This window comes from Diabrotica virgifera, chromosome 3 (assembly GCF_917563875.1).
Source record: "Diabrotica virgifera virgifera chromosome 3, PGI_DIABVI_V3a".
Taxonomy (NCBI): domain Eukaryota; kingdom Metazoa; phylum Arthropoda; class Insecta; order Coleoptera; family Chrysomelidae; genus Diabrotica; species Diabrotica virgifera.
Window position 1 is genome coordinate 257,224,427 of NC_065445.1, and position 20,230 is coordinate 257,244,656.

The window sequence follows — 20,230 nt, forward strand, 5'->3', positions numbered from 1 at the left end:
GTTTCTGCAAAAAAATGGAATCGGAATAATTTCACTAACGGGGGCGACGGATACATCCTGGACTATAGCGCTAATTGTTAATAATTAAAAATAACAGCTTTGTAATAAAATAATCACAAAGATCTCTTTAGGACCTTGAAGAAGGGGTTTGAAACTTAATTTGGTCACTTTTTGAATTTCATAATAATAATGTTTACTCGAGTTATTAAGCCTTAAAAATGGCCATTTTCGCATTTTTCAAATTTTTAATCGCATATAACTCGACAACAATCAATTTTAGAAAAAAATGACGAGACCTTTTTTGCTCAGAATAAGCCAATTTATCTAAAAAATTTTTGTTCGAAATGAAAAAATTATTTTTGTGAATTTGTTTAAAAAAATTGTTTAAACAATTTTTCGACCACGGCACCGGCCGGCACCCTGTGGGTATGTTATAAGGACCTCTTTTTGAGTAAGTTTGTGCAAAAAAATCGAATCGGAATAATTTCGCTAGCGGGGGCGACGATACTGCCCGGTCTATTTAGCTTTCCGATATTTCTGAGAAGTACGAGTTTTGAGAAAGGAGACGAAAAATAAGCTTTTATTCACCACTCTTAATATACCATATCGTCTCCTCATGCAGAGAGGCACAACTCAAAAACAGGAAGTTTAGACAGAACAGGTGGTTAAAGTTTAGATGTCATGATTTTTTTTATTGCTATTAGGATTGTTAATAAAAAAATGATTTTGGTGTATTGGGGAGAGTGTTAAAAATCTACAATGTTCTACTATGACAGCATAACTCAAAATTATCGATATTGCACAGAAAGTTGGTATCGATAAAAACTTATCAAAATCGATAATACGCCACAATAGCACATCTGTTTTCTGTAGGTAATTTGTAAAAGTGTTATTGTGCCGTTCTTGAATGCTATAAAATAGTGTTTTACAAGCACTCTGGTAAACTCAATTTTGTCAATTTTTGAGTTATGCCACTATTGCATGCAGGCGACGATATGGTTGCACATTGGTCAATGTTGTTTTTTTAGGGCCCAAAAAATAAAAGATATATAGTGTGGATGTCTTTTACCCTTAACGTAGATATCACCTCTTTGGATATTGAATTTTTTTTTTATAAATAACAAAAAATATTCGATAGAGGGACAAATTCGAAGCAAAAAATGTTCTATAAGAATTTTTTGTGCAGTAAATAATTTTGAGATTCTTTTTCTTGATGTGACTATCCTTGACGAATGTTACCGATCATCATGGCAATCTTTATCTTATCTGCAGCAGTTTGGAAAAGCTGCACAGACTTTGTATTGAACCAGGTTCTGAGGTTCTTCAATCAATATGTTATTCTACTTCCTGGACCTCGCTTTCCAAATACTTTTCCTTGCAGGATGGTTTGTAGGAGGGCATATTTGGATTCGTTCCGCATGTGTCCGAAGTATTGTAACTTTCGAGATTTAATGGTGGTCAGTAAGTCGTACCTCCCGTTTTTCCTTCATTCTTCTGACTACCTCATTTGTGATTCGGTCAGTCCACGGGATTTTAAGTATTCTCAGACATAGCCACATCTGAAATGCTCCCAATTTTCTGCACATATCTTCGTTCAACGTCCACGATTCAACACCATAAAAAAGCCAGAGAAGACAGGACAGCATCGCCGCAATCTTACTTTTATACCAAAAGTGAGGTTATGGTTCTTGAAGAAGACCCCATCTTTTTGAAGGTGGATCTAGCTTTTCGGATTCGAGCTCTTATCTCTTGGTTGTTGGTCCATTCTTCATTTATTATGCTGCCGAGGTAGTTGTAGATAATAATTTTGCATTTTTTGCAAATATCTTAAAAACTTCGAGGCTCATCTGTTGGTTCTGTAACTGTAGTATTATTCTAGTGATATTTGGGTCACCTGATGGGAGGACATAAATAAGCATTACTTCAAAATATAATTCAAGGAAAAATAGAAGAAAAACGGAATCCAGGCCGTAGAAGAATGTCATGGTTTCAGAATTTGGAGAGATTTGGCTGCACCACAAATTAACTCTTTAGTGGTCAGCTGTAAACAAGATCAGGATAGCTTTGATGATTTCCAATCTCCGATAGGAGTGGCACAAGAAGAAGTATTTTTTCCAGGGATGAGTAGTTGGCCCATCGCCCAACCTCCCTTTCGGAGGACCATTTGACAGAACACCTAGTAGAACGCTAAGTGGAACTATGGTGGGACATCGACCAGTAGCAAAACCAAGGAAGAGGTGGATAGACGAAGTAAGAACCGATGCTAAAGAGATATTGAGGGTGGATAACTTGAGGAGAGCAGCCAGTGGCATAGATACTTGGAGGCGGATGCTGGGGAAGGCCAGGGCTAGGTGGTATAGAACCCAATTTATGATTCATTACGTCGATTTTGATGATAGCCAAAATCAAAACTTTCACTGGATTTTGCAGAAAAATGAAAGGTTCTTTGTATCTTCTTTATTAACCACCTTCTGTAAATATCTTTGTTGATTTAGTCCATAGCGTTTCAATATTAATTTTTGCTATCAGTAATAATATGTATTAAAACGACAAGATAAGTAAAAAAAGTATATTCTCTATATACAAATCAAAACTATTAACCCTAACACCGTCTACTAGATTTTCTCACAATGAATAGATAATATAATATCTTTAATTCTTATTCTAGTAACACCTTTTCACTTCTCAATACATATAAAATCAGTAAAAAACGGCACATCAATTAAATAAAACTCTACTACTTCACATCTTATTGAGGATTTGGCTGAGGGGGATAGTTATACGGATATCCACCTTGAGGAGGGGCTCCAGGCGGTCCTTGTGCTGCCGGTGGCCTGTAAAAAAGAAGAAAAAAGAAGCAAGTAATTACTATGATTGGAATTACTACGGAGAAAATGGGATAAATTAAAGCATTGTTATAGGTCCTGAAGTCTGAAGTCTTACTTAAAAAATCTTTCAAACACTTGGGTTCAAAGCATGTTTATAACTATTTCAAAGGTGTTGTTCTGAAGCTATTTTCTTGTGGCATTTTTATAATCAAGTATATTCAAATGGGAAATAAGCCACAATTTTACCTAAAAATGATTTTATTAACGTTTCGACGCCCAAGTCGAAAATTATTTCAAAGGTACAATGAAACGCTAATTCACCAACGTTTGTTGCTTCACCAACGAAAAATAGTAGTTTATTTGATGAATAAAGTTATTCAACCAATGAAACTGACAGCCATATTTCACCAATGTCAAAAAGACTTATTTTATTTATCAAATAAATATAATTTACTCTTCGAATGAATTGACAAGTTAACTTTGCTTTAAATATCCATAACAAAGAAAATTCATAAGAGGCAAAAATAGCAGATTTTCAGCACTGTGATGAATCACTCACGTTAAATATAACGTAAAGTTATCCTGTAGTTAAGTTATAATCCTCGAATTGGTGTGATGTATCATATTTAACTTAACTACTTGCGTTATTTCTTGACAGTTCTTGAGTTTTCTGATATATCAACTGTCACTTTATAACGCGACCGACGTTAAACCTCAAGTTATGAGATAACTCTGTAGTTATGTTAAGGATTGTAAGGTTATGTTTATGTTTTGATTTGTTTTTAGATAGAAATCAAGTGAATATTTAACATAGAACGCTGCTTCAGGTTGTCCCAGGAGATTGTGCGGAATTTTATTAATTTAATAAATCAAATTTAATATCAAATATAAAGCAGCACAAAATTATCAAAAACATAGATCATCATCATTCTCTTTGCCTTATCCCTATGCGGGGTCGGCTTCCCTAATTGCATTTCTCCACATAATTCTATCTTCGGTCATATCAATGTCAATCCCCTTTACCAACATGTCCTGCCTTATCGTCTCCCCCCAGGTCTTCTTTGGTCTTCCTCTCCTACTCCTTCCGGGAATCTGCACTTCAGCTATTCTCCGTATTGGGTGATTAACGTCTCGACGTTGAACATGACCAAACCATCTTAACCTATGCTCTCTCATTTTGGCATCAATTGGTGCCACACCTAGACTTCCCCTAATATACTCATATCTAATTTTATCCTTCTTTGTCACTCCACTCATCCATCTAAGCATTCTCATTTCCGCCACAAACATTTGTTGTTCCTCTTTCTTCTTCACTGCCCAACATCCAGTTCCGTACATCATAGCCGGCCTTATGGCTGTTTTATAGAATTTTCCCTTCAGCTTCATTGGAATTTTTCTGTCACACAACACACCACTCGCTTCTTTCCACTTCATCCATCCAGCCCTAATTCTACTGCATGCATCTCCATCTACACTCACCGGCAGAGAAAACGGGCACCCCAAAAAATGGGTCATTTTTAATGTCTTGTATTTCCTAAACCTGATGTCCGATTTAAGTAATTTTTTAATATGTTATAGCCTTATTCTTTATCAATATCGCTGTAATAATATTGTTGCTAGACAGGTACATTGTCATTGTATACAGGGTGTACGAATCAAACTGTGTTTTTTTCTCAAACTTTGGAACACCCTGTGGAATGTTCTAGCTTTTATAAAATACTGAAATTATAACCAAACTATAGCCTCAGGTTTTCTTAACATTCTGTTTTTTGATTCATTCGCTTATGTTGGATAATAAAAAAGTTAAGCACTTTAACAACTACCCCTGTTTTTCGTTAATACAGGGTGTTTTTAAATAAGTACGGCAAACTTTAAGGGGTAATTCTGCATGATAAAATAATGACAGTTTGCTTTATAAACGTATGCCCGCAAATGCTTCGTTTCCGAGATAGGGGGTGTTGAAATTATTCTTACAAACTGACGATTTATTTATTTCTCTAAAACGGTTTGTGATATGCAAATGAAATTTGGTAGATTTTAAGAGGTAGTTATTGCGCATGTTTTGGCATACAATTAAGAATTTTATATTCACCATTGGCGTGCATACGGGTATAAATATTTTAGATATATCCCGTATGCACGCCAATGGTGAATATAAAATTCTCAATTGTATGCCAAAAAAATGCGCAATAACTAGCTCTTAAAATCTACCAAATTTCATTTGCATATCACAAACCGTTTTAGAGCAATAAATAAATCGTCAGTTTGTAAGAACAATTTCAACACCCCCTATCTCAGAAACGAAGTATTTGCGGGCATAAGTTTATAAAGCAAACTGTCATTATTTTATCATGCAGAATTACCCCTTAAAGCTTGCCGTACTTATTGAAAAACACCCTGTATTGACGAAAAACAGGGGTAGTTGTTAAAGTGCCTAACTTTTTTATTATCCAACATAAGCGAATGAATAAAAAAACAGAATGTTAAGAAAATCTGTGGCTATAGTTGGGTTTTAATTTTAGTATTTTATAAAAGCTAGAACATTCCACAAGGTGTTCCAAAGTTTGAGAAAAAAACACAGTTTGATTCGTACACCCTGTATACAATGACAATGTACCTGTCTAGCAACAATATTATTACAGCTTATACAGCTTTATATTGATAAAGAATAAGGCTATAACATATTAAAAAAATTACTTAAATCGGACATCAGGTTTAGGAAATACAAGACATTAAAAATGACCCATTTTTTGGGGTGCCCGTTTTCTCTGCCGGTGAGTGTATTTCTCAATTACTCTGTAATACCGATCCCAGGTACTTAAAACTATTGCTTTTCACAATCAGTTCACCATCCAAAGATACCATTTTATTTGTAGTAACTCCATCTTTAAATGAACATTCCAAATACTCTGTTTTTGTCCTACTAAGTTTTAAACCTTTTTCCTCCAGAACTTGCCTCTACAATTTTTCAAGTTTTTGTTCTAAGTCTCTTTCACTTTTTTCTACTAACACGACATCATCAGCATACATTAAGTACCATGGAATGTTACACTGTAGTTTCGCTGTTATCTGGTCCAAAACTAATGTTTTTAATTGTTATCTTAGATCAAAAAGATAGATCTAAAATAACAATTAAAAACACGTAGGTAATAAAATTAAAACAATAATAAAAATGAAAAAGAAAGCTAATAATTTAACAAGCTGAAAATGCAAGAATTATCATAACGAAAACTTTGTTTATTTACGTATTTTAATTCATAATATGGAAAATTGCTATTATGAAAAGTTGTTTAGAATTAAAAATTATGTTTTAATGTGCAATTATATCATTCTAATTTAAATGTTGTGAAATATAAAGGTACTTTACTTTTCTATAATAACTTTTCTTCGTCAAATTAAAAATAAAAGAGTTATAAATGAAAAAGTTGTCGTATCCATAATTTGAGAAAAATCTTCAAATATTTTTTTCCATTAATAGGATGTAATTGCACAATTTTTTATTCCAAACAACATTTCATGTAGTCGGTTCGCTAAACTCAGACACAACTGGCTAGTGATTTTAGTCGATAATTTTTTTCAGTCAGAAATTTTACCAATTTTGCAAAAAAAATAATTACTAAATAATTAGTAATTTTGCCAATTTTGGCAAAGTTGTCAAAACTTTCGAAATATCACAAAAAACTTTGTTTTCTACAGATGCAATGACCATCGAGACTTTGGAGATATCACCAGAAGCTTTCGAAATATCACAAGAAACTTTATTTTACAGGGATACAATGTCTGTATCTTTACTTTTTATTACTTTATACCAACCTGTAGTAATTGTTCTGTGGTTGTTGAGCATACTGCGGCTGAGGTGGATAACCTCCGGGCTGAGGGGGATAACCATAGTTGCTTGGAGGGCCACCAGGGCCTGGCGGATAACCTTGGTTCGGAGGAGAAGTATAGCCCGGATTACTTGGCTGCGAATTGGGAGGGAATGGAGGTTGTTGATAAGGCTGTGAAGTGGCTGGTGGAGCAGATGTCACAGCGGGGCTCTGGTTGTTCGTTGGGGGCGACGAAAAAGGTGGCGCCTAAAAATATACACAATGATAAAACAATCTGAATAAAATACTCACTAATAAGCAAATGGCACACCCCTAATTTGAGGTTTAGAAATCGAAAAAGCAACCATGATAGGTTAATGGAAAATTCTGGTCATTCTTTATGTTTTCGAGATCGCTGAATCTGAATATGAAGTTTATTTTTATCTAGAATTGGTGGAACATGTTGAAAAATCAAATTTTAAGCAAAAATGCTAACAATCAATTTTGATGATTTTTCAACTCTCGCTGTATCTTTGGTAGCTGTAAATATTTCCTTTTGAAAATTTTACTGTATCATCTTTGAAGTATTTAGGTAACAATAAGATTTATCCGAGATGTTTAAAGAAATTAAAAGAGGAGTTGTTAATTTTGTCGCCAGATTTCGTTAGTTTCATGTTTACAAAAAAGTTAAGTGACAAACTTTTTTGTTTATAATTTTAACTAACACATCATTAAAACATGAGTCATGAAAAAGTTTTCTGGAAAATTTCAAGTCAAAATATGCAATACGAAAAAACTTACAGCTCCCGGAAAGAACCATGGCCAATGAGAAACGCTGCCGTCGGCAGTACGCCCACCTAACTCTACACAAACAGGATTTCTCTTATCGGCCATGGTTCGCTCCGAAAGCTGTATATGACTTTATAGACGAGTGACATTCCCCCAAAAAAACGCTCATTTCTCGAGATACTAACCACGGTGTAGTGAATGGCTAATTTTGGTCATACTTTACGTTTTTAATGGTGCTGAAAACGAAAATGAGGTTTATTTTGAATTTTACCCCAAAAATAAAAAAAAATTAAATCACGTTTTTTGCTTTTAACTCGCTACAACTCTGTTCCATTTTAATATTTTTTTCTGAAATTTTTATCTTAGATATACAGGGTGCGCCAAACCTCTGGTCTTCTTTGATTACGGCTAAACTATGAGATATACAAAAAAATGTTTATAACAAAACTAATGTGTATCAAAGAGGTCTATAATTTAAAATTATTTTCAATTATACAGGGTGAGTCAGAATGACGGTATGAACCAAAGTTGTATTTTTTTAAATGGAACACCCTGTATATTAAATCATTTTTGAATATATTATTTAAAAATATGAAAAATTTGTATAAGGTCTTATAGGCCTAAAGTTAATCATTTTCGAAATATTTACATTTTTATTGAGAAAAATGGTAATATTTATAGGGTTGTGGATTATGTTTCCAAGGAAATAAAAATTTAGGTGATAGGTCAAAGTTTTTAAAATACAGTGTTATTTTTAAATAATTTAATATTTTTTACTTTTAGCCATAAAATATACAGTGTGATCACTATTTGCAAATACAAAATTTTCTCATTTTTTTTAAATGGGACACCCTATATATTAGTTTTGCGTTTGGTAGTAAATATTACAACCTTTCTTTTGGTATAAGGTTGTATGTACCTAGCATGTTTCGTTTTGTAGATATTTTAAAAAAACTATAGATTTTACGTTTTTGCGGATTTTTTATTTAAAAATTTTTTTGCAAAAAAAATAATTATAATCTGGTTTTAGAAACATACACTAAAATATAAAATATGAAAATAAAAACGTAATTAAAGATTAAAATAAATCGTATGCTAGTACAATTCAATTGAATTTAATAACTTTAAATTATTTTACAAAAAATATTTTACCATATTAATGAATACATAAATTAGTTACTAAATTAAATAAACAACCAAATTTTAAATCAATCGTAGTAATGCTTCTACCGCAGCAACTTTCCTATACCAAATTAATTGTTAGTTATATTGTATTTACGAGTAAGATCAGTTAATAACTTTTTAATTTACCTACATCTTGAGAACGTATAAAGTATGCTTTGAAACAAATGAACGTTATGGAAGTATATTAAGAAGTAAATAGTATCTATGTACCTACTCGTGTCACAAAATCTGGTAATAATTTCTAATGGTTTCGCCCAAAACAAATGTCATATCCAAAAATGTTTCGGTTAAAAAATTAAAATTTAAAATAAAAAAATTGTTACAAAAATTTCAACTACAAAAGTATTCCCAGTTTTTGTGACACCAGTAAATACTATTTATATTAATAAATAATTTGGATGATACATTTAACATTCATTTGTTTCAAAGCACACTTTATAATAATTTTTATATTCTCAAGATGTATGTAAGTAAATTTAACAGGTAAATTAAAAGTTTAACTAAATACAATTTAACTAACAATTAATTTGGTACAGGAAAGTTGCTGTAGTAGAAAAATTACTACGGTTGATTTAAAATTTGGTTGTTTATTTAATTTAGTAACTAATTTATGCATTCATTAATATGGTAAAATATTTTTTGTAAAATAATTTAAAGTTATTAAATTCAATTGAATTGTACTAGCATACGATTTATTTTAATCTTTAATTACGTTTTTATCTTCATATTTTATATTTTAGTGTATGTTTCTAAAACCAGATTATAATTTTTTTTTTTTTGCAAAAAAATTTTTAAATAAAAAATCCGCAAACACGTAAAATCTATAGTTTTTTTTAAATATCTACAAAACGAAACATGCTAGGTACATACAACCTTATACCAAAAGAAAGGTTGTAATATTTACTACAAAACGCAAAAGTAGTATACAGGGTGTCCCATTAAAAAAAATGAGAAAATTTTGTATTTGCAAATAGTGATCACACTGTATATTTTATGGCTAAAAGTAAAAAATATTAAATTATTTAAAAATAACACTATATTTTAAAAACTATGACCTATCACCCAAATTTTTATTTCCTTGGAAACATAATCCACAACCCTATAAATATTACCATTTTTCTCAATACAAATGTAAATATTTCGAAAATTATTAACTTTAGACCTATAAGACCTTATACAAATTTTTCATATTTTTAAATAATATATTCAAAAATGATTTAATATACAGGGTGTTCCATTTAAAAAAATAAAACTTTGGTTCATACCGTCGTTCTGACTCACCCTGTATAATTGAAAATAATTTTAAATTATAGACCTCTTTGATACACATTAGTTTTGTTATAAACATTTTTTTGTATATCTCATAGTTTAGCCGTAATCAAAGAAGACCAGAGGTTTGGCGCACCCTGTATATATTTTTTACTTTTCTGAAGACAATGGAACCTGTTCTTTCAGTCTTATTATAATAAAAATTATGAATTTTTTAAAGTAAAAGGTGCGGATTCCTGAATTGAAAAGTTTAATCGCAAAAGTTGAGTGACAAAATTTGAAATTTAGCTGTTTAATCAAGTTTATTTTAAAATATAGAGTACAAAGAACAAAATAATTTATAGAAAAAAAATAGTGCAACTTTTAATTAAAAAAAACGGTATTTAATTTTTTTTATTTTCAGGGTAAAATTACGATTTTGACAATGTTCCCCCACTTAAAATTCAAAATAAACCTCAGTTTCGTTTTTAGCACCATCAAAAACATAAAGTATGACCAAAATTAGCCATTCACCACACGGTGGTCAGTATCTCGAGAAATAAGCGTTTTTTGGGGGGAGTGCCTCAAACATGAATTATGTTTTAATGCTGTGTTGATTAAAATTATAAACTGTAAAGTTGGTTACCCAATGTTGTGCTGAAGCTATTCTCTTGTGGCATTTTTGGTATTAACTATTTAATGGAAAATAAGTCACAATTTTACTAAAAAAATTATTTTATTAACGTTTCGACGTCCAAATCGTATGCCGTTGTCAAAATACAAAAAATATTAACCAAACTTTTTTAAGTAAACATGAAACTAACGAAATCTGACAACAGAATGTTTAATTAACAACTCTTCTTTTAATTTCTTTAAACATCTCGGACAACAAATCTCATTGTTATCTAAATACTTCAACGATAATAGTAAAATTTTTGAAAGGAAATATTGACAACAACCAAAGGTACAGTGAGTTAAAGTTGAACAATCATCTAGATTAATTTTTCGTATTTTTGCACAATATTTGATTTTTGAACATATTCCACCAATTTTAGATAAACATTTTCGCATTTTTGTATAAAATTTGATTTTTGAACATGTTCCATCAATTTTAGATAAAAATAAACTTCATATTTGGATTCAATGACCTCGAAAACATAAAAAATGACCAAAATTGGTCATTCGCCTGAAAGCTGATTTTCGTGGTCAGTATAACGTCACTTTAGGGGTTGCTGCCATTCGCCTATAAAAACACATCTTACCTGAGTATTACTAGCAGAATAATTTTGAGGCTGAGGAGGATTAGGCTGGTTTGTAGAAGGAGGAGCGTAACCCTGTGGATTCGGATAACCTTGTGGTGGATAATTTTGTGGAGGATTACCAGCAGGATAATGCCCACCATTTGGAGGAGCTCCATATTGAGCTGGTTGGTTTTGAGCTGGGGTTGCTGGAGGTTGATATGGAGCCGGAGCTGGACTGGGCTGAGAAGCACCTCCTGTAGCGGGAGGAGGAGTACCATAACCTAAAAAATGTTCAAATTTTGTTCATTCTATATATACGACTTTTTGAGCGCCTAAATAGCTAATTCCCTATTTACTGATATCAGTTTGTAAATGTTTACTAGTTAAATATTTAGGGAAACAGTGAGAAAAATATACTTGAAAAAAATTTAAGACAAATGAAAGAAGAAAGAAAAGCATTTACATACATTTAAAAAAGATGGAATGCTTTCAAAGTTGTATTAAAGAATAATTTAAGAATCAAAAAATGTAAGAAACAATTCAAAAGGACGAGATGGTGGAACAGTGGACAGTGAAGTGAAAACAGAAGTAAAATAGAGGAAACAGGAATGGAAGACATATATGTTGAAACCAGAGTAAAAGAAAACTTATAAAAACTTAAAAATACTTGTTGCACTGTTTACTTTTATGCCAAGAAGTAAATGGGTTGATCCTTCATTTCAAAAATCCCTTGACATAAAAGAAGAAGTATTAGGTTGCAGAATATTCGAGATGTCATTGAATAACCTAGTGACATTCTCACCTGGTTGTTGTGGATAATTGGTATGTGGAGCAGCAGTTGTTGGTGGTTGACCGTAATTGCCTTGTGGAGCATTTGGAGGATATCCTGGTGGTTGATTTGGAGGAGCTCCATATGGTGGTTGTGGAGGATAATTGGGACCCTGTGGTGGATACTGATTTTGGTATTGTCCTTGAGGATAGCCTCTTTGTTGGTAAGGGTGTGGAGCTGGAGGACCACCTGGACGTTGAGGTGGGCCTGGTTGTTGCCTATTGATTAAAAGAAAACAAATTAATAAAATTGAAGTGATTAATACTATATGGGAAAGTCTGACAGATCTCTTCTTTGCATATTGACTATATTGTATAACATGGTATTTCCTAATCTTACCTGTAATTAAGGGCAGCTGGTTGCTGTTGATGATTAAAATTGTTCATATTATGTTGTTGATCATTTGGTGGTGGGTTGTGGTTGGGTTGCTGGGGAGGTGCAGGTCCTGTTGACTGAATCATCTAAAAAAGTGGTCAAAATGAAGGATATTAGTCTGCGAGTCACTATTATGTTGTTTTGATATAATAATAATAAAATATTTACTAGTTTTTGAGACAAATGTAGTCAAACTTTTTTATTTTTTATTTGACTTTGACTTGACTTCTCAATACAATTGGTCTCTTTCCAATTGTCTCCAGTTGAATAAAGATAAGTGTTTTGTTATATCCTTTTGCAAATCTAAAAATAATGTTGTGTTTGACTATCACATTAATACAAGTCTTCTATCAAGAGTGACTAAAATAAAAGATTTGGGGGTGTTATTTAACAGTTCCTTGTCATTTACCCCACACATTAACAATTATTTGTCAAATAAAGCATACCGTAATCTAGGTTTTATCATAAGAAACTCTCGAGATCTTTCCGCATATAGAATTTTATATCTTACTTTCGTCTTTAGCATCCTGTCTTATGCTTCTATAGTATGGTCCCCATACTATTTTAACCATAGTTTACACCCTTGAAAAAATTCAAAATAAGTTTCTCCGGATTTGTGCTTATAGATTAAACTTACAAGAACATGTCTTTGTTGGAACTAAGGTCAAGGCTAAATATTAGCTCAGAAGACTACAGAATTAAATGTGATTTCATTTTTCTCTATAAACTACTTGACCATACCACCGACTGTTCTGATTTATTAAGTCTTATCAACTTTAGATGTAGCACTAGAATTCTTAGAGACATGCCCGTATTTTCTATAAAACACTATCACACAAACTATGGCAAATTCTCTCCAATTAACAGGATTCAGAAACTGGGAAATGACTTTAGTCAATCTTATGATCTGGTGGATATAAGATCTGTAAGATTTAAGCAATGCCTGACTGAGTATGTTAGGAATCGAAGATGAGTGACCTTTGCCTTGGAGTCTTCATTTCATTTTCATTTTAATTGTCAGAGATTTTCATTTTAATAATATTTTCAGGAAATTTAAGTTACTTAAATTATAATCATTTGTTGTACAAAATTTATTAATTATTTAATACAGTAATACCTCGACTTATGCGATTTTCAAATCTTCTCGATTTGTTATTTGATGTGCGATTTTAAAATCTTGTCGATTCATTATTTAAGCGCCACACAATCGTTTAGTTATTGACGAGATAGAATTACCACCCACACACTATTGCTCATCCAATGTATCATACATGTTTGGACTTTTCACACAGAATCAGCGATTTTATTTTGTATTAGGTATTTCTTATCTACAGTTTTGTCTAATCGAGTGGGTGTTTGTTACTTTTATAAAAGGATTATTTGGTTTATATCTAAGAAGACTTGAAAGAGTAATAATGTCATCCAAACATACATATAGGGTGTCAATTTGAAAAGTTGCCACCCTCTATAATTTGGTCCCTATAGAATATCAAAAAATATACAAAAACACGTCAAATTTATTTGTGAGGGGGACATTTTATAAACCAGTTTTCAACCAAATTACACTAACCTCTAGCGGGGGCGGACACAACCCCCAAAATCTTTAATGGAAAGGGGGGTTGAGTGATACCTCATTTTAAAGATCATTTGCCTTTTCAAAAATACCACATACATTATATTTCTCTTCAGTAATTTTGGAAAAATCAAGTGAAACCGTACAGATATTAAATATCGAGTTCAGAACTCCAAAAATTTTTTTGGAGTATTTAACTCCAAATTGAATTTTTTTTAGGGTGTTGAAGTATTTAGAGTGTTTTTTGAAGTATTTTTGAAAAAATCAAGTAAAACCGTAAAGATATTTTAAGTATCGAGTTCAGAACTCCAAAATTTTTTAGAGTATTGAGTCCAAGATTTTTCCAAAAGTACAGAAAAGAAATATAAGGCATGTGGTATTTTTGAAAAGGTAATTAATGACCTTCAAAATGAGGTATCACTCAACCCCCCTTTCCATTAAAGATTTTGGGGGTTGTGTCCCCCTCAATAATAAATTTGACGTGTTTTTGCATATTTTTAGATTTTCTATAGGGACCAAATTATAGGGGGTGGCAACTTTTCAAATTACACACTGTATATACGAAATTATACCCCGACTTACGCGATTGTCGCTCGGTCCCACCTATCGCGTAAGTTGGGGGTATTACTGTACTTAGTTTAGTATTTGTGTTATGGTTAGGATACTTTATTTTTGTTAAATTTTTGAAAAATGGGGACATCCTGTAATAAACAAATAAAAAAAAATGTAGCAAATATGTAGCACCAAATTTGTTCAAAATATGCCTTCTGAATATATTTCGATGATTGGATTATCCCGTTTCAGTTACTCAAATTAATTTTAAACCTGTTTTAATCTTTTTTTTTTTTTTTGAAAAATGGCTTTGGCAGAGCCAATTAGCCAGACTTGTTTGTGATTGATTGCAGATTCATAGTCATAAATTTTAGTTTTAATTCATAAAATTCATAGTTTTAATCTTGAAAATCGGTATACTTCACAATGCATTCCATCAGCGTGTTTTTTCCCTGACAAGCTCTGTCTCTTTCTAGGACCTCTCTTTTGTATGTTGGCCGCAATCTCACTTCACTGTTTGAATAGGACGGGGCCATGGGCGCCCATACCCATGGGCAGGGAGTGCCGTGGCCTCCCTTAGCTTTTCGGGTGCTGTAAACTGTATATGGTTATCCGAAGTATATAAAATATAATGTGCAACATCTTCACGTCTGCCCCCCCCCTGAAAATTTTTATATGGGAGCCCGTGGACGGGGCCATTCCATCAGTATTGACAGTTTGTTGAGTTTACCTCTGAGGTCAAGATGTGTAAATTCGTAAATTCCTTCCAAATATTTATTCCTGTTCACGTTATATGCAGCATCTTTCTCTTAATATACAGTAGAGCGTCGATAATCCGAACCCTGGTAATACGAACCATCGCTAATCCGAACGCAAAAAAAATTAAAAATATGATCACGGACTGAATTTTTGGATTTAATATGACAATATGGGCAAAATATGACCACGGATTTTTGTTTTGTTTATGCAGAAATACATACAATATATTTGCTTATTATACAGGTGTTTTATTCCTTGTAACTAAAACGTATGTACATAATAGGTACTATGTTTATGAGCTTTGTATGTATTTTGAACATATGTTCGATAATCCGAACTACCCCTGTACCAATTAGTTCGGATTATCGACGCTCTACTGTAAATCTGTTTGATTGCTGCTGCATCATTATTATAAATAGATTCAGTTTATCACCCAGTATAACTAGTTGACTATAACTAGTTTTATTTCTTTCCATATAGCTTCAAATTAAATGTATAATAACAATTAATACACGAAGTATTAAGTTATAACGTTTTTTTTACTTACTGGTAGTAAAGCTGTAACATTTTGAGCAGAATCTGCTATCGTTGCCAAGTACACCAGATTTCTGTGTAATTGCGACTGCATTTGTATAGCTTCCTGCGATTTGCCCTTTGATTGGTGTTCTTGTATAACTTGGATCAAATGTCCGTTTTCGTCCAGGAGCTTTTGAAGGCTTTTACTATCAGGAGGAGGCTTAGGGCCACGCTGTGGCGCAAATGTAGCAGACATTTTGTTCACTGCCAAGATCTCTCTTTTTTTGTATTAACCAGATAGCTAAAAGATTATTAAATGAATTATAAGTATTCGATAATTTAGTCTTACTGTTTCATACCGTCTACTCCAACATATTTTGATTATTTTGAAGATGAATTTAGTATCAATCTTTTACATTGTTTTTTTAAATGAAAGCTTCTAATTTTTTGTCACTTTGCCAACTGTCATCTGTCATACCACCTCTTCTTTTATATTTAATTTGGAGGATTTCAGTAAATAAACCAAATAAACATATCTTTTAATCTAAAAAATATTTAGAACACGTACAAATAAAAATAAGAAGAAATTAGTCGAACGAAGTCGAAAGGGTTATGTTTATTTAAAATTTAAACCATCTGTTATCTGTTTAGATTTAGGAAATTAATCTATAAAATGAAGGTAAAACGTTATAAAAAAGTCAATAAACATATAAGGTTCTTTATTAATAATTATGGATTTCGTCAACCCTTCCAAGTGTTGGTTGATGGCACATTTTGTTACTGTGCATTAAATGTAAGTAAAATACAAATTAATAGTAATACACTTACAAGTATAGCTTCAGCTTACTGCCAAAACCAGATAACTCTACTTTTTGTAGATTATTAGTTAAGTACTCCTTTGGACTTAAAATATCCTCAAAGAATGTACTGACAAAACCAGAAAAGTCCACACAGATTTTAATATGTTAAACGCCATGGATGGCGGTCCCTAGGGACCGATATAGAAAGTATCTCATACGCCATGGTGGTCCCTAAGGACCGTTGCGTATTGACTGCTACTTGGGCTGGGAGGCATTTTTTCAATATTTTGTCTAGCTCTTAACATGTTAAATGTGGAAATCAAAAGTGGCTCCAACAAACTCTCCAATAAAGACACTTTTAATCAGCCAAAAACCGATATTGTCCTTTTACCCTATGACAGCCGATATGCAATTAAGAGATGATCAGTGGGTCTCAAACAATAGGGCGTTAATATTTAATTCCGATCACTTGAAAAGTAAAAATATTTAATTTCCTTTATTTTATTTTCAGTAAGAATATTGGATTTTACTCTGTCAAAGGCAAATAAAACGAATATAATATGTATATACAGGGCGTGTTAAAAGAAGTGGGACGGAATATTTCGAATACTTGAAATTATTTGTCGACATCAAATGTTCATTAAGATCTCTATTTTGCGTAGAATGAAAATTATACGAATGGATTTGCATGCAGTAAAATTGGAAAATACTTGACAAGTTGCTGGTATGTCCAAATTTGAATAAAATACATCCAGGACTTTACTTTCTACAGACACTGTATTAAATAGAACCTTGAAACAAACTGGCACTAAATCACTTCAGAGTTTTCAACAAAACAAAAGGTTTAAACAAGTGTAGTGATTGCAAAAACGGTTCGCATGTTTTAAATAAGATTTTTGCTGATTATGTATTTTGCTAAATATTAAATAACACCAATACAAATCACAACCATCATTTAATTTTTAACGATAAACAGAAGTGTAATATGATGACAAGTTTGAATTTGATCGACTTTGTCAATAACAGTGTCGTTAATAGATATTTTTAAATACCATGAATCATTTTCCAATGATTGGTTGGATTTAAGAAATACATTTACTAAACATTTTTTTTTACTTGTATTAAGGAGATTATAATAATTATGACACATGGTACTCTTTATATTTTTTAAATAATATGGTTTTGTAAAGGCATAACTTTGATTATTGGCTAAACCTACATTATATGATATGTCACAAGAAATTAAAAAAAAAATAAGTGTTACCCCCCCTTAATAACCTATTTATTTCTAGCACATAAGCAAAACACTCGGACAGGTCGGACAGCAAAAGTATATTATAACATCAATGTTTCGAACTTTACACGATCCCTCTTCAGGTGACAGGCAAAATTTTGATTTTTTTAAATGGGAAAGTACATCATGTGATAGCTCATTTAAAAGTGTTTGAAATACTGATTACAAAAATGTATAATACAGTGAAACCTGCCATATCCGGATCAATGTGGTGACAGACCGATCCAGATATGAAAAAATCCTGATATCAAGACCACTACTTCTTTTATAGTCTCTGAAACGTTTTCTCCTTCATACATTCCAGTAATCAACGCCGTCAATAACTTTCGTCGATAGACACGTTTTATAGATTCTATAATACATTATTTCGCCATCTTTTAGTTCTTCTTTTAGTGCGTTGTCCAACAGCAGGACTGCCTTTCTTGGTAGATTTCGGTAGATCCGGACGGCGCAGAACCGTTCGGATATGGGGAGGTCCGGATATGACAGGTCCGGATATGGCAGGTTGTACTGTACTTTAATCCTTTTTAAGAGCGTAGGCACAAAATTTCGATTAAATTGTTTTTAAACGCATTCATTTTTTTCGAATCCTGAGAAAACTAATAAGTATTTTTGAAAAATTTAAACGCAGAATAAAAGATTACATTATTACCGAGGGCTGAAAGTCCCTTAGAATAAACAAAAATTTCTTTTGAATGATATATTTAAAATAAAAAATGCGACCAAATTTTCTTTTTTTTCACCCCTGTGACTTATTAAAATAACCATTATAGGAGTTCTCAGGGACTTTTGACCGTCGATAATATTGTAATATTTCATTCTGCGTTTAAATTTTTCAAAAATACTTATTAGTTTTTTCAGGATTCGAAAAAAATGAATACATTTCACAATATTTCGACCGAAATTTTGCGCCTACGGTCTCAAAAAGGATTAAAGCATTATACATTTTTGTAATAAGTCTTTCAAAAACTTTTAAATGAGGTATCACATGATGTACTTTCCCATTTAAAAAAATCAAAGTTATCACTGTCACCTGAAGAGGGACCACATAAAGTTCGAACCAATGATGCTATAATATACTATGATTATTTTAAAAATCGACCTGTCCGAGCGTTTTGCTTATGTGCTAAAAATTAATAAGTTATTAAGGGGGTAACACTTATTCCAGCGCACTGTATATTCCGTACTATTGCAATAAAATATTAAAACGAATAAACGAAAACTTGTTGAGTAGTGCTGATTGACACAACAGACCAGTAAAATGTTATTCATACAGACAGTGTAAAATATATCGCCGCTTATCTGGTCCGCTAGTAATAAAGTTATCAGCATTTAGTGTCTGTTAAAATAAAGTTGTTAGCATCAAGTGTCTGTTAAAATAAAATATTATTTTATTATTTACAATATTCTAGCTCAAACGTTTGAAAAGTGGAGTTAGCTGGTTTTGGCAATAGGCTGACGATATAGTTTTGTATATGCATGGACTTACAATTCATTTTGTTGTGTTACAGAACAAAATAAATATTGCTGACAATATTCCAAGATATCTTCAAGGAGAAGTTAAGTTACTGACTACTCAATGTGCAATCATAGAAATGGAAAACTTGGGTGCTAAGTTGAATGGTGCCCTAATTATTCTGAAGCAGTATGGTGTACACAAATGTGGTCACGAAGGTAATCCAATTGCAGGATCCAAATGCTTTTTAAAAATGCTAGGAAAATCTAATGAAAACCATTATATTATTGGAACACAAGATAGGGATTTGCAGGAAAAAGTCAGACAGATTCCAGGCGTTCCGTTATTATATTTACATCTTAAAACTCCAGTGCTTGAAAAGCCTTCCGAAGTCTCTACCAAGGAAGCTGAAAACAAGTTATCAACATTGACAGATTTTGAAAAGAAGGCATTAGAGGAAATTAAAAAGCAAAGTGGAAATGATAAAAGACCCAAGAAAAAGAAGAAAAAGGGGGTGAATCCACTCTCTTGTAAAAAGAAAACCAAAAAGCCAAATGTACAGACTCCAATTGTAAAGAAAGAGGGCCAACCTGAGAAGGAAAAGAAAAAGCGGAAAAGAATCAAATTAGCCAAACATGTAAAAGAAGTGTTATTAGAAAAGAAAGTAAATTAAAGGTATCTTTTCTTCTTTTATTTATGTATTTTATTTTGTACATAGAGAATTCCTTTTCATTTTTCATTTCCATAGAGACAAAGTTGTAAGTATTTAAAAAAGAGAAGTTTAATGAGACAAATATAGATAAATACACTCTGGGCCAAAATTAACCGGTAATTTTTGATGTCTTATATCTCCTAAACCTGTTGTCTTATTAAACCTGTTATTGCCTTATTCCTTGACAATATCGTTATAATAATATTGTTGCTAAACAGGTAAATTTTCATTGTATACCTGGTGTACGAATCAAACTGTGTTTTTTTC

General features: G+C 32.1%; 2 protein-coding genes across 2 annotated transcripts; one reads left to right on the top strand and one right to left on the bottom strand.

Annotated features, from left to right (window-relative positions):
- Positions 1–2,555: 2,555 nt before the first annotated feature.
- On the bottom strand, positions 2,556–16,176 carry LOC114329673 (basic salivary proline-rich protein 2). Its single transcript, XM_028278861.2, has 7 exons — positions 16,061–16,176; positions 15,733–16,002; positions 12,266–12,387; positions 11,900–12,144; positions 11,119–11,378; positions 6,642–6,901; positions 2,556–2,834 (listed from the first exon to the last, which is right to left on the bottom strand). The coding sequence occupies exons 2-7, from the start codon at positions 15,955–15,957 to the stop codon at positions 2,750–2,752; spliced, it is 1,197 nt and encodes a 398-aa protein (XP_028134662.1). The 5' UTR covers positions 15,958–16,002; positions 16,061–16,176; the 3' UTR covers positions 2,556–2,749.
- Positions 16,177–16,244: 68 nt separating this feature from the next.
- LOC114329674 (rRNA-processing protein UTP23 homolog) lies at positions 16,245–19,944 on the top strand. Its single transcript, XM_028278862.2, has 2 exons — positions 16,245–16,494; positions 19,307–19,944. The coding sequence occupies exons 1-2, from the start codon at positions 16,375–16,377 to the stop codon at positions 19,922–19,924; spliced, it is 738 nt and encodes a 245-aa protein (XP_028134663.1). The 5' UTR covers positions 16,245–16,374; the 3' UTR covers positions 19,925–19,944.
- The last annotated feature ends 286 nt before the right edge of the window (positions 19,945–20,230 follow it).

Excerpts from the sequence above, each read along its gene's own strand:
- LOC114329673 (XM_028278861.2), bottom strand. The coding sequence starts at position 15,957 with ATGTCTGCTACATTTGCGCCACAGCGTGGCCCTAAGCCTCCTCCTGAT. Across the intron at positions 12,388-15,732 it reads ATGTTACAGCTTTACTACCA|ATGATTCAGTCAACAGGACC; the intron begins GTAAGTAAAAAA and ends CCACTTTTTTAG. Across the intron at positions 2,835-6,641 it reads CCACAGAACAATTACTACAG|GCCACCGGCAGCACAAGGAC; the intron begins GTTGGTATAAAG and ends TCTTTTTTACAG.
- LOC114329674 (XM_028278862.2), top strand. The coding sequence starts at position 16,375 with ATGAAGGTAAAACGTTATAAAAAAGTCAATAAACATATAAGGTTCTTT. Across the intron at positions 16,495-19,306 it reads TTTGTTACTGTGCATTAAAT|AACAAAATAAATATTGCTGA; the intron begins GTAAGTAAAATA and ends GTTGTGTTACAG.